The sequence below is a fragment of the Microtus ochrogaster genome, chromosome 4 (genome assembly GCF_000317375.1).
Source record: "Microtus ochrogaster isolate Prairie Vole_2 chromosome 4, MicOch1.0, whole genome shotgun sequence".
Taxonomy (NCBI): Eukaryota; Metazoa; Chordata; class Mammalia; order Rodentia; family Cricetidae; genus Microtus; species Microtus ochrogaster.
In genome coordinates this window covers 17,308,552-17,323,588 of record NC_022011.1, presented here as the reverse complement: position 1 = coordinate 17,323,588, position 15,037 = coordinate 17,308,552, and the positions used below count along the sequence as shown (strand labels likewise).

General features: G+C 46.2%; 2 protein-coding genes across 2 annotated transcripts in view; both read left to right on the top strand.

Annotated features, from left to right (window-relative positions):
- Positions 1-2,831, top strand: part of Hydin (HYDIN, axonemal central pair apparatus protein) — a 332,133-nt gene extending 329,302 nt beyond the window's left edge. Inside the window, exon 86 of the mRNA XM_005345678.3 lies at positions 162-2,831. Coding sequence (XP_005345735.1) covers positions 162-644 — 483 coding nt within the window. The 3' untranslated portion in view covers positions 645-2,831. The remainder of the gene's footprint in view (positions 1-161) is intronic.
- Positions 2,832-7,518: 4,687 nt separating this feature from the next.
- Positions 7,519-15,037, top strand: part of Vac14 (Vac14, PIKFYVE complex component) — a 112,229-nt gene continuing 104,710 nt past the window's right edge. The window contains exon 1 of the mRNA XM_005345677.2: positions 7,519-7,915. Within this exon, the coding sequence (XP_005345734.1) occupies positions 7,812-7,915 (104 nt within the window). The 5' untranslated portion in view covers positions 7,519-7,811. The remainder of the gene's footprint in view (positions 7,916-15,037) is intronic.

The following is a 15,037-nucleotide window of genomic DNA, read 5'->3' as shown; positions in this document are numbered from 1 at the left end:
CTGCAAAGACCTCAGCTCCATAGTGTATAGACTATCACATTACAGCCTGCCCAGCCTCACACACACATAAGTCCTTTAATGTCAGAGTGGAAGGGCTCAGCCTGGGCTCCTGATAGTCTCTTTAGAATCCTGTGTGAGTCAAGGTACTGTTTTCCTTTCAGACGGACTGTCCCGACTTCCACACGGAAAGAGTCATTAACGCAGCCCCAGGAGCCCAGGGCGGCACTGAGGTCAGCGTGGAAGTCTTCTTTGAGCCCAGCCACCTGGGTGAGACCAAAGGCATTCTGAGCCTGTCGTCACTCATAGGTGGTGAATATATCATCCCACTCTTCGGAATTGCCCTGCCTCCCAAGCCCCAAGGCCCCTTCCTCATCAGAGCCGGATACAACATCGTCATCCCCTTCAAGAACGTCTTCTTGCATGCAGCAAACTTCTCCTTCATCGTAGAGAACCCAGCCTTCACCATCCGGGCTGCGGACTCCGTGCGGCCCAAGAAGATCAACAACATCACAGTCTACTTTGAGGGGAACCCAACAGGCAGTAAAACCCCTATCACCACCAAGCTGATTGTCACCTGCCCTCAGTGTGAAGGCACTGAATCTGGAATCAAATGGGTTTATTATCTGAAAGGGATCACCCCGTAAGTCATAACTTTATCAGCTAGTGCCATCTTCTCAGGCCACGAGCCATGTACTATGCCGTCCTAGCAAAGACTAGAGAAGAATGTGGGGATTTCTCGAGGACTTCCTTATATGTGTTCAGTTATATAGGAAGTTATTTCTATATTATGTTTTACAAATGCAGATATGAAATTTATGCTCCACATTAACATTTATAGTGACACATAAAGATCTACATCGGGGAGAAATGAATCAGTGGCAGACTCTATAGTTGTGTTTCCCACAGCTAAATGCTCTGCCATGGTTCCAGTTCATAAGGAGACACAGGTATCCCGCTCAAGGTCTTCACATGGCACTTACGAGTGTCCAGCGGAGGTGACTGCTGATTCTCCTTCAGATGTCATCAGCCCCAGATATGACTGACTCTATTTTGATGTGACATCATTTCTGCTTTCTCTTAAAAGCTAAAGAAGTCATCATCTACAGAGTGATGAACAGGTCACATGAGGGCAACTCAGGGATGCTGTCCCTTACTGTTTCTCTTGTGTTCTATTCCATCAGCCTCCAGATCTCATTTCTGTTCACGGCAGGAGGTCAGTCCTCATTGGGCGTTGGATCCTGGAGAATGCTAATGAAGACCCCACCTCTGTCTTTCTCCCCAGCCCTGAGTACAGCAGTCAGCTGGAGGTCACTGGTTCTCTGTTCATCTCTACACACAGCTGCCTAATTCTCACCCAAAACCTACCCTCCCCCAAATACTGATTGAATTGGGCTGGAGTGGAGTGGGATTGCCATGTAGTCTTATGATATGAATACAAACACACATGACCACAGAGTGAGAACCAGGATCCCACAGCAGTCATCCCTTTGTGTTACTCCATCTCAGTCAGGAATCCCTCCCTGGTAAGGACCTTATCCCAATTTTGTATGTTGAAACTGCAACTATGTCACATGCTCTTAAAGGGTGGCTGTCTAGGTATCTTTCCTGCCTACAGGAAGCTCCACCTGCACAGAGACGTGGAGCACCCGCCTCAACCCAAAGACCTGACCCCATACCCACCTCTTTACCCCGGGGCTTCATAGTGTATATTAATAGGACCACTGACCTACAGGGGCCATTGTTAAATCAATATGGTTACACAACTAGCTCTGAAGTAGATTTGCTTCTACAGACACTAACCTCTCACTAAGTGTCCCCCTGCTTCCACCTCTTTCCCTTTTCTTATCCCAGGGAACCCACCAGCGAGAGAGAGGAAGTAAAAAAGCAGATGGTCTCTAAAGAACGAAGTCTCTAAAGAGGAAGATGTCTGAATGCTCCCAGGACCACACCCGGGAGTAGTATCTGGGAAGCTGCTAAAGACCCACATTCTCAGTATCTGTGGAATACAGTCCAGCAATCTGCTTTTCAATATGACCAGTACCTGTTACAGGCTCGGAGGGGAGAGTCTAGAGGTTCTCTTTGGTTGGTTGGGGTTTGGTTTGTTTCTTTTAAGACTGGGTCTTACCATGTCGCTTAAATTGTCTTAGACCTCCATTTCTCTTGCCTCAGCCTCGTGAGTACTAAGATAACAGTTTGTAGTACTGCATGACTTAAATGGTGGTGTTGTGTGCGTGCGCATGCCCACATGTGCCAGATTCATGTACTTGTGCGTGCGTATGTGAGAGTGTGGGTATGCATGTGCCATGGCCCTTGAATGGGGGTCAGAGGAGAGCCTCAAGTGTCAGTCCTTGCCTAGAGGACTTGCCCCAGTCTCTCTCACTCAATTCTGCTGATGCCAGGCTAGCTGGCCCATGAGCTTCCAGAGATTTCCCCTGTGCCTGCCTCCCACCCCCCAGTAGAGGCACGCTGGGATTGCAGACACGTGCACTACTGCCTCCAGTTTTTAGTTAGGTCCTTGTTTTCAAATGTAGACTGTCAGGCTTGCGCAGCAAGTCCTTTGCCCACCAAGTCATCTCCCACGCCCTTAAAGGTGTTTTACCAACAGGAAAGGAGCTTCAGCTTTTTGCGCCTTCCCAAAACCCTCAGCCGGTATATGCCATACACAACTTATGCCGAATGAAGCCTTTCCTATAAAGCTTGTGAACTCAAGCCTATGGTTCATGACCAATTCGCTTTATAGCCAGTAAAGGTACAACCAATGGGGCCAGCAGCTGAAGGCACCTGCTGCCACTCCTGACAACCTGAGTTCAATCCCCAGGACCCACATGGGAGGAGAGAAGTGACTTCTGAAAGTTGTCCTCTGACCTCCATACATATTTCAAGGCACGCGCGCGCGCGCACACACACACACACACACACACACACACACACACACACAGCACACATAATAATATCATAAAATATTTTTTTGGTTTTTTTGAGACAGGGTTTCTCTGTGTAACAGCCTGGCTGTCCTGGAACTTACTCTGTAGTCCAGGCTGGCCTCAGACTCATAAAGATCTCTGCCTGTCTCTTCTTCCCAAGTGCTGGGATTAAAGGCATGTGCCACCACCACCACCGGCTATTTTTTGTTTGTTTGTTTGTTTGTTTGTTTGTTTTTCAAGATAAAATAATTTAAAAGACACAAATAATAGATTTAAAGGCAAAGAATTAGATGGCGGATTTCTCCAGTGGTTGGTTAAGCAAAGACCACACTAGCTAGCAATCTGAGAGGACTGAAAAATCCGCGAGCAGCTGCTATGACCGACAGATTAAAGAGGCTACATAACGTCAGCCGTTTCCCAGTTTTAGTTTATATCAGAATCTCTGGGGAGGACTTGCAAAACCAGACTGCTGGGCTGCTCCCCTGAAACTCCAGCTTTGATTAGGGCACAACTTCAGCTGCAGCCTCTCAACTCATTATGATATGACCTTTCCACGCATTGGTATACGTGTTACAAACAGTTACGACAGAACCTTCCAAAGTCTGCAATGACAAGCACCCAAAATGGGGCTGCAAGATCACTGTGGTGAACTTGCAGCATATGAATTACCCAGGAGTCTACAAGAGTTGGAGTAGGGAGTGCAGGGTCAGAGAAGAGGAAGGCAGGCAGAGAGCAAGAATGGCCCCTAGTCTTCATTCCCAGTGTCCCAGGGTGAATGAGTGACCTTAATTCTGCTGCATCTCTAAGATATCAGGGAAGATTCTTTCTAGAAACTTCTGACCTAAAGGTGGACAAAGCATTCATTTGGGCTTTATGGAGAAGCTGGTTTCTTAGCAACCTGATTCAGAATGTAGTTTGGGGAGAAAAGAGCACCTGCTAGTTGGAAAAGAAAAAAGAAAACTGCACAGCTTCGGTTATTAAAGCCCTTATCACAGCGTAAATAGTGTGGCCCTTGGGAAATTCAGTTCACCTTTCTGAAGGAGCCAACCCCAAACAGTAAAGAAACGGGTGACATATTCTACTAAACATAGGTTCACCTGATGTGAATTCACACTGTAGAAAACAGACCAAAATTAGTCAATTACCTTGGCTTAATTTTTTTTTTCATTCTTATTAACAATCATCGAACCCTGAAAACATAAACTTTGCTCGGCATTTCAGAATGTCCTTGACAAGTACTTGATGCAAAGCAAAAGGAGGAAACTACCAGACGACATCTTTTCTCAGGGTGTGAGTCTATCTACATGTCGAGGTTTTCATACTGGTGGGGTGCTCAAGGGGCTACTCCCTCCATTCACTGGGATATGCTGGGAAAGCTTTTGCCATATGCGAGGACCCTATAGGTAATAAAACATACACATGGAAATTTGTTGGTTAATTTCTCCATGACTTCTTGAGCTTTAGGTTAGGCCCAGCGTTTGCTTACTGTGGACACGTCATACACAGTTACCAGCCTAGAAGCTTAAAACAATACAGGTTTATTCTATCTAGGTATTTGAGGGCCGAGAGTCCACATGGTCTGAGCTGGATTCTCAGTCCACAGATCCACAAGGCTAAATCAAGGGCCAGCCTTGTCTTCATGTGAAGACTCAAGTAAGAAAAGATATGCCTCTGAGTGCCTCCTGTGTGCTTTCCAAGTCGTTTCCTGTGCCTTAAGGATGGAATCACACTTTCTTGGCAATCGATGACAGGGACTGCTCTCAGCAGCTGGAGATCACCGTCAGTACCATCATAGACTGTTCCTAACATGATCCCTGGAGCCATCAGGAGAATCTCCTCATAGCAAATTTCAGGCCACTTTGAGGACTCACCTGATTATCTCAGCTCCACCCACAATAATCCCCCCGCCCCTTTAAGTCAACATCAGTTATGGACCTTAATTACACTGGCAAAATCTCTTCTGCTCTGGTTCTGGAGAAGTTCATTGTGTTTACAAGAGTTTTTCCCATTCAAGGATTCTGCCTACCACACCCCTCACTCGCAGTGTCTCTGACCTATGAGCTAAAGCTCACTCTCTACTTTCAAGCGCACGGTGTGCTGTGCTCTGTGTGTGCTCTCGCTTGTTTAAAGGCGTAGTAGCTTCCTGGATCTAAAAGCAAATGCAGCATTCCTTGGACTCAAGGGTAAGCTCGCCCTCCTGCTCCTGAGTTCCTGACCCTGAAAGCTTTCTTAAATTTGGATGTATCCTCCTGTTCCCTGCCTCTTTAATCACTCTACAGCCATCCCCTCCCAATTTTATCATCACACAGATGCAATTTCTGTTCCACCCAAAACGGCTGCTTCCTGATGATTCCACCTAGACACCTACCTGCCCTCAACAAGTTTGGGCCTGCTATCTATAACCTAGCCCTCCTGGGTATTAGAGCATGGACACACACAGGTCAGTTAGGGTTGTGGGGCATCCACCAGAGAAGACTATTCAGGCATAGGTCTAAGCCAATAGGAAATCTTCATTAGCTGACCAGTGACTACACTGGCTGCTCAAGATCCCAGTGTAACCCCAAGCCTTCCTTGGGATGAGCTTTTAAGCACAAACCCACATCCTGGCTTGACCCACCTCAGTTAACAAGAACAGTTATCCAGAAGCAGAACTACAGAAGCCAAGAAGCAAGGTTAGTGCATTTAGAGAATTTTCTAGAACTATGGACTTTGGTGGATTAGACCTTCGTTTTTATTTTAGTGAGGGATGCTGTCTACATGCTGGGTTTTATGGCCTGAATGGTACTTCCATTATGGAGTCAGTTGTACCAAGCTCTGGGGGCCTGTTACAGTTAGTAATTCCAAATTTAAGAGAAAATACCACTTTTAAATGGCCCATATTTTAATATGTTTTAGGAAACATAGAACTATTTGAATCTATTATTTTAGAGCACAAGTAAAGCTGAGGTGAGAACTTAAGATTTGCTTTAAAGTAAATAGTTCTGAAGGACTGGCAAGGTGGCTTAGCCTGTAGGGTGTTTAGCCACGTGAGCCTAGAGACCTGACTTCAGATCCCTAGTACCCACTTAAAGCCTGGTAGGGCGGCTCTGGTGTCTAACTCTAGTGCTGGGAGGTGGGGGGAGGTGGAGACAAGCCAGCACTTGGGCTCACTGGCCAGCTACCCTAGCCAAATCCAGGAGCTTCCAGTTCACTGAGAGACCTTGTCACCCAAAAGTCAGGGGTGGAGAAATAGCTCAGTTAGTAGACCGACATGCACAAAGCCTTTGGTCCAATCCTCAGCACCACATAAACCCTATGTGGCAGCACACACCTATAGTCCCAACACTAAGGAGGTGGAGGCTGGAGGATCATTAAGTTTTTAGTTATTATCTTACTAGATTTTAACTGCTGTATTAAAACATCATAACCGAAAGTAATTTAGGGAGTGAAAAGTTTGTTTCACCTATAGCTTATATCATGAGTGGAACGCAAGGCAGGAACCTGGAAGTGGGAGCTGATGCAGAGGCCATGAGGACTGTTGCTTACTGGCTTGTTCCTTTTATCTTGCTCAGCCTGCTTTCTTATTGAACCCAAGGGTGGCCCACCTGCAATTGTCTGCACTCTTCCCCAATAATCCCTAATTAAGAGAATACCCTACAGGCTTGCCTACAGCCCAGTCGAATGGAGGCATTTTCTCAGTTGAGGATCCCTCCTCTGAGATGATTCTAGCGTGTATCAAGTTAACATAAAAATTAGCCAGGACAGTTAGCCTTAGCTGCTTAGCTTGAGTCCAGTCTAAGACACATGAGACCTTGTCTCGAAGTCAGTGAAAAAAATAAGAACTATAGAAGACCTCAGGTCTCTATACACACGCGAGCACACATGTGAGTATATTTGAGAAAGTGATTTAAGGACAATCTCGTGGTGTAGCTCAGAACGCTGGGTTCCAAACCCAAGCACCACATAAAATCAGCGGTGGTGCTGCACGCCTGTAATCCCTACACTGAGCAGGGGAAGGCGGGAGAATCGGGAGTTCAAGGCTATCCTCAGCTATATAGGTAGTTTGAGGTCCTGTCTCAAATACAATAATTGGATTGGAGGGAGGGTTCAGCGGACAAAGATGTCTACCGCCAAACCTAACAACAGGAGTTCGATTCTGGGACCCCCGCATGGTGGAAGGGGACATCCAACTCCCCCAAATTGTCTTCTGACCTCCAAACACGCACCTTGGTGCAAACACACACACACACACACACACACACACACACACACCTACAAATAAATGTAAAGACAAATGGTTAGGAAATAGAATAATAGAAACGCTGTCATAAGTGAAAGTGAGAAGTGTCTAAAGAACTAATGCATAAATTTCACGGAGTTGGGCTCCCTCTGGAAATTCCGTTTCCAGAAGCCCGCTCAGCAATAAACTGACAGCACTGGTGAAGCTCCCACCACCTGTTCTCCACTCTCACTCTGCACACTGCTCCGAACCGAGCCGCGGGCGGGGAGGGGGCGGAGCCCTGAAGAGCGTGGCCAATGCGCCGCCGAAAGCGTGTGGGGGCGTGGCCATGGGGGCGGAACCCTCGGCCGACGGAAGGCGGAAGTGCCTTCGGCGTCACGTGACCTGAGTAACATGGCCGCGGCCCAGTGAGCGTTGCCGGTGCCTGGCGGGAGCTGGTCGCGTGAGCGGTGGGGTGGTCCGGGTAGCGCGTGGGAGAGCAGGGGTCTGAGCAAGATACCTGAGGCTGCGCGCGACGACAAGACAAGGCTGGCGGGCCCGGGGCGGTGTAGCCCATGAGCGGGCTCCGGGGTCCGCGACTAGCCGCACACTCCCCTAGCCCTGGCGCGGCCCCGGCAGCCTCGGGCTAAGGTGTCTCGAAGCTCCCGGGCGCAGCACGAGCTGCCACCATGAACCCGGAGAAGGATTTCGCGCCGCTCACGCCCAACATCGTGCGGGCCCTCAATGATAAACTCTATGAAAAGCGGAAAGTGGCAGCGCTGGAAATTGAGAAGTAAGAGCTACTGGGACCCCGCCCTGGCTATGCAGCTCCTAGCGGCTCAGCTTGTCCCGGCGAAGGTTTGGTATTGACCTCTCAGATTTCAGCTCTTAGCACATTGCTTTAGAGCGGGAAATCCAGGAGCCCTATCTTTGCCAAGTTCATTAATCTGGCGGCCTCAAATAGCATCAGTGAAAATGAACTGACTTAACGTATGCGTGTGTGCAGTACTGATCACAGTGCCTGGCACCCTGGGAATCCTCAATGTGGCCTCAGTCAAAGCCAGCAAGATCAGAGAGTGGCCTCTCTGAAGGGGTGGAGAACTTGGCTTGTGATGTTGTCCCGCCGGCTCTTTTCAGCTTCTGAGAGACCGTTAAGTGGCCAAGTGTAGAAATCAGGTCAAAGCATGATCCGCTGCGCAGAGGATTTTCATGTTTAATCTTTAGTCGTGACACTCTACCTTGCAAGTGTAATCTGGGAGATTTGATCCTCCTCTCTTCTGCAGTATTATACGTGTGTGTAATGGTGCACTGATGTTTTGCTTTGTGTCCAGGTGTTCGAAATAGGGAACGTTTAATTAGTAATGTTTTGCTGAGTATGCGTGTGTGAGCAGGTGAAGTCTTTTCCCCCCAGCCAAATCTTAGTGACAGTCGAATGAGTAGGTGGTTTCAGAACAGTGTGGGAAAAAAAAAAAAAAAGGCAACCTGTGAAGCTAGAAAAGCATTAAAGTTTAGGAGCTTAAATGACCAAGATGGTAACAACGGACAGCGTATATCTATTTAAATTTAAGACAGCCAGACTGGTGACACAGGCCTGTAATTCTAGCATTTGGAAGGCTAAAGCAGAAATATTGTACCAGTTTGAGATTAGCTAGACCTAGTCTCAAGAAAAAATTAGTAAATTAGTTTTTCTTTCTTTCTTTCTTTTTTTTTTTTTTTTTTTTTGGATTTTCGAGACAGGGTTTCTCTGTGGCTTTGGAGCGTGTCCTGGAACTAGCTCTGTAGACCAGGCTGGTCTCGAACTCACAGAGATCCGCCTGCCTCTGCCTCCCGAGTGCTGGGATTAAAGGTATGCGCCACCACCGCCCGGCTAAATTAGTAAATTAGTAAAAATGTTGTATTCATTTTAAATTTTTAAAAAAATCGGTTTCACTACCCATATTCCAGATGTTCAGTAGCTAACCACTGCTGCTGCACAGTGCAGAGTAGAAAACATTTCTGTCATTACGCAGTGCTCACTTGGACATCCCTAAGCTATGGAGTAGTGCTCATTTATTGACCTGGGATAGATTCTTTACTAGAGGTTTCTTAACCTTGGTGCTGTTGATACTTGGGGATGCATAGTTCTTGGTTATAGTGGGCAGTTCTCTGCCTTGTAGGATTTTTAGCAGTTCCTTTGCCCTTTACCCACTAGATGCCAGTAGTACTCCATCAGTGTAACAACCCAAATTGTCTTCAGGCATTGCCAAATGTCCCTTGAAGGTACAAAATCACACCAGTTGAGAACAACTAACTGCTTTGTCTTAGACTAATGGCTTTGGATTTAGATAAGAAGACCCTCTGATTTGTCTGCAGTACTCAACATATCCATTTTAGCCATTTCTTTCCTCAGCCACCACTTTTTTTTAACTACCTCTTTTCATACAGCTTTCTGTTTACATCCTTTCTTTCCAGTGCTTAGCAAGTCTTAACAGGATTGCCATGCTGAATAGTGGGACCTAACAATGGTGTATAGGCATGGTTGTGTGTCCATGTTCTGTTGACTTTGTGAAGCTGTACTGTATATTAATCAGCCATCCATATCAAATACTCAAGATTTAAATGGACGGGATGATCTGTGGCCAATTGGCCCTGTTGCTTTTGGGTCCTTGAATGGACCTTTGAGAAACGGTTAAGATCCAGACCATTGCACACTGACACCAGTTTTGTCCACCCACTCAGCTTTACAGTCATATCTGCTTTTCTCCTGGCCCCTGCTAGATCCTTAAACAGAGTCGTGGCTTCCAGCACAGTCTGCTTAAGTATCCACTGCAGGTGTTCAGTAGAGGCTTTGTTGTTAATGTTTTGTATTAGACACTGCCCTGAATTTGTAAAATTCAGAGAAACTTCCTAGGGCCTTAAGGGGACTTTGACCTCCTAAGAGCAGAGACAATTTATGTTCTGCACTTAGCACAGTGCTTAGAGGTATTTGACACGTGTCCACAAGAATGAAGAGCTTTACTGTTTTGATTTTTCAAAACAAGGTTTCTCTGTGTAGTCTTGGCTGTCCTGGAAATCACTCTGTAGACCAGGCTGGCCTCAGACTTATAGAGATCCACCTGCCTCTGTCTCCTGAGTGCTAGGATTGAAGGTATACACCATCCAGCTATCTTTACTGTTTTGATAGGAAAATCGCATTCTAGCCTAGGAACTTTGCTACTCACAAATGGTTTGCAGAAGGTCACTGAAAAGAGACTCTAGTCTAGCATCGTCCTAGAGTGAACTAGAATTGACACTTAAACAAGATCCCTGCATGACTGTTGCACATGTTAAAGTTTGACAAGTGCTAACTTCAAAGACCCTCTGTTCTGTACGTATTCCATATTTGCATATAGTCTTCATCAAATATCTTCATCAAAATCCTGGTCAAACTAATCGTCAGCCAAATAGTCTATTAATTAAGCCCCATACACACCCCATAAAAGTCAGAACATTGGCAGTTGTGGAGTGTAGACAGCTCATGTGCTACAGAAATGAATGTGCTTGTGTCCTGTTCTTAAGTGAATGACCCCTCCAAGGTACCCTGTTTCTTAAGAGACCACATGGAATAGTGGGTAAGAGCTCTAAAGCCTGGTATCTGGGCTTCAGCCGGTTCACTAGTTAGTCAGTCAGGTGAGCCTGAGAAAGCTAATTAACTTCAGTGTCCTTAATAATGGTATTCATTGGGGCATTTGATTACTGGAGCTAATGTCCTGGAGGTGGTTAATGCAGTACTAGACACATTGCAACTGTTACATAATGTGCAAACAGCTGTTACATAATTATTTTAAATACTTAGAATTGTTTTATATCAGTACTGCTCTTGCTACTTTTTGGTTGTCAGAATAATGGCCTCCAGGAGATACCTTAATCCCTGGAACCTGTGACTGTGTAATGACGATAACAGGTATGAGCCTGAGGAGATGGCTCAGTGGAAACATTAGTTCTGTTGCTGCAGTAAAACACCATGAGCCAAAATCAACTTATGGAAGAAAGGGTTTGTTTTGGTTTATAGTTTCAGAGGGGAAACCCATAATGGCCAGGGATGCATGACAGCCCATGACTGGAACAGGAAGCGGGAAATCCCATCCCCATCCACTCACATAAAGCAAAAAGAGCAAACCACAGTGGGATGAGGCTGTAAACTTTGAGAGCACACCTCCAGTGACATACTTCCTCCCAGCAAGGCTCTACCTGCTAAAGGTTCCGCAGCTTCCCCAAACAGCTCCACCACTGGCAACCAAATGTTTAGTATGCAAACCTATGGGGAATGTTTCTCATTCAAATACCACAGTGGGAAAAGTCCCTGCTATACCAGCATGAGAACCTGAATGTGTTTCCCCAGCACTTACATAAAACCTGGGGTTGGCAGAATGCACCTAGAAGCCCAGGGTTTGGGCTTTTTGGCCAGCCTGTCTAACTGAAACAATGTGGTCCAGGTTCATGGACAGACTTGGTCTCAAAAACTAGTTCTACTTATCTTTCCTGTGATGGAGACAAATACCCAATGTTGGCTTCCAGCCTCTACATGCACACGTACATGCAGGTGTTCCTGGACATGGACATGCCTGTTATACATCCCAGAGCCAAAGGATGGGGGAAAATAGCAGATACAAAGTTGCTAATCGGGTGACTTTAAAATGGGAAGAGTAGCCTAAGTTACTCGGGCAGACCCAGTGTAACCCCAAGCATCCTTTGGTGTGAAAGAGGGGGCCAAGAAGAGTATTAGAGATTCTAGCAGCTATCACTAGCTTTGAAGTTCTAAGAGAGTGTTAGTATCTAGAAGCTGACAAGAAGGTTGTAGATTTTCCTGTACAGCAATGATCTCAACCTTAACAATGCTGTGACTCTTTAATACAGTTCCTCATGTTGTGGTGACCTCCAGCCATAAAATTATTTCATTGCTACTTCCAAACTATATTTTTGCTACTGTTAGGAATCCCAATATAAATATCTGATATGCAGGATATCTGATCTGTGACCCCCCCAAAGGGCTCCCAACCCACAGATTGACTGCATCTGTAGAGCCTCCAAAATATAAAGAACTTGCCCATACCTTGATTAGCTCAGTAAGACCCATAATAAGTTGTGTCTTAGGCCTCTAAGTTTGTGGCAATTTGTAACAGTAGCCAGTAGAAAACTGGTACAGCTCTGGGAGGCACTGGTGGTAAAGCTCAGTGAGCAATGCAGTGTTTATCTAGAGACTTTCCATACATACATACTCTAGACCCCTCCGAGGCCTTGAGCTCCATGGAAGGAGAAACCCACCTTCACATCATGCCGTCTCGGGAAGAGGCCAAAGGTCTGGCTACCCATTAGGCTTGCCCCTGGCTTTCCTAGATCAGGCAGGAAGCCCACAGCCTTGTGCCAGCTGATCTCAGTAGCCAGAGTGAGACGTGATTAGAACCCTTTAAAGCACAGCTCCAGATAATAGGATTCTATCTCAAAGGCAGATTAGAAGATTGCTGTGTGTTTTTAAAAGAGACAGTAGTCTCAGGCTTCCCTAGTTGCTCTGAAACTGTCCAGAAGGATGGAGTGGAAGGTGAGGGGAAGTAATGCAAGCTAAGCCGTAGTGTGTCATGAGCTTTTCTCAAAAACCCTTAAGAGCACAGATAGGGTTAGAATAGTCTGCCTCTGCTGCTATAACAAAGCCACAGCTGGTAGCTTCAGTAATAGTCATTAATTTCTCCCACTTCTAGGGGCTGGACCTTTTCTCCACATACAGGCACTCTGGGGCCTAGTACCTCGCATGTGCAGTTGGAGTATATGAGGCACTCAGTCACTGTGGCCATCAGTGAGCTCGGTGAAACCTAAGACCACTCGTGTGTAAAGTTCCATCACCTGGGGGAGCAGTGGGACGCAGGAGGATGTAGAGAAGCATCCCTGTATTTAGCCATTGTCCACCCACCCCTCCTCTCACTGCCTTATGAACCAGATGGTGTGCTGATCCATTTCACAGATGAGAAAGTGGAGATTTCTTATTAAATCATCTTTCCCAGGTTTACAGCTAGAACCTGGATGTACCGCCTGGGTTTATCTATCCCAAAAGGCATCCCTACAAGCTAGGTCTATAAACCTTATCTCCAAGCCAGAAATCCCACTCCTTTTAGTGGGTTCCCCCACTCAAAGGGTGGTATGTGGATAATGAATTTCATCCTTGGACATCTCTGCAGTGGCCTTAGCTGCTGCTTTCAGTTCTCTAGAGCCCATCTGCTCAGATGACTGCCAGTACTGCATTCGGTGTTCTGTGGGAGGTGAGATCTTTGGTAGTTACTGCAGATCCTCAGGTGCTAAATGTGGAAGAAAAGGTATGCTTGGTTCCACTGTGCTGGCGTGTGTCTAGTCACCCCTCTTGGGAGCCGCTGGGTGCGGGCCCTGAAGAACTGTCCTTCCACTGCCTCAGTCAATGTGCTGCTACAATGGCGTAAAGACGAAGGCACTCAAGATTTTAAACAGGCAGTTCTGGGTTGTGTTTGTTTTGAGGAGATTTTTTGAGAAAGATTTTCATGTAGCCCAGGCTGACCTCAAACTCCTTGTGTAGTCAAAGATGACCTTGAACTTCTGCCTCAGCCTCCTCAGTACTGAAATTGTAAGCATGTGTCATGCCTGGTCTGTGTAGTGCTGAGCATGGAACCCAGGGCTTGTGCATGCTAGGCAAGCACTCTACCAAATACACTACATCCCTAGTCCCCACTTTGGGTTTTATGGCCTTTCAATTCCAAGGAACACAGTGATTGGACAGTATTAATAAAAAGATTGGTAAGATGCTGATCTATTCCCTCCTGGAGAGGCAAATACAGGAGGGAGATACAGAGAGCACTGTGGTTATTGAAGCGAATCATGCAGGCTCTGTAGAGAGGAGGCCAGCTCTGCCCCACTGTTGGCCATGGGAAGGCCACATAATGATTTCTCTAGTGTTCCTGAGCTTAGCTTTCACCACCAGCCATGCAACTCTAGTAAGTGCAATTTTATCTGCACTTCAAATTCCAAAAGCCTACTAATGTGGTGTGCTTTGAGAGCCCGGGCACAGTTAGGGACCATAGCTCTGAGTGATGCTTGCTTAGTTCCAGTTCCTGGGCATGTCCTAGAGTGGTTTGAGGCAATTTGCAGAGTTTGGAACCTTTCTTTTTTTGGATTTACCTTGAAACCATGCTGGGTGAAAGAAGCCAGCCAGTCACAAAAGGCCAGAAGTACCTTGTACCATGTCTTTAGAAACAGCAGACTGGTTACCAGAGGTTGAGAGGGAAAAGCTAAAGGAAGGGGAGTGACAGCCAAGGGGAAAAGATTTTCTCTAGAGCTTCTGGAAATGCCTTACAGTTATTGTGATTCTCGCCATACAACTCTGAATGTGCTTAAAAAAAAAACCGCTGGGCTGTATACTTGTAAGTAGCTAGTGGATGGCTTGTAGATTATCTTGTCTTTGAAGAAGAAGACAGGTGTTATAGCATTATGATGTGGGAAGGTCATCTGTCTTTCTGTCTATCTGAGGCCTGCTCACAGTTCGTACTACAGCATTACAGTGTAAGGGGGCACTTACCGATGATCACAATTGTTGTCACCTAAAATCAAAATTCTCCTTTCTCCCAGCCATATCCAGTGGATACTCGGTGTGATTTTGGTTGGGGAAGGATTCAGATTTTTTGTTTGTATTGTGTGTCTGAGTGTTTTCCCTGCGTGTGTGCTTGTGCACCACATGTGTGTAGTACCCATGGAAACCAGAAGAGGATATCAGATTCCCTGGCACTGGAGTTACAGACAGCTATGTGCTACCATTTGAGTGCTGGGAATTGAACCCAGGTCCTCTGGAAGAGCCTCAGGTTCTTAACTCTCCAGCCCTTAGGGTTTTTTTAAACAATATTTTTATTCCTTGATAGTTTCATGCATGCATATCATAATATAT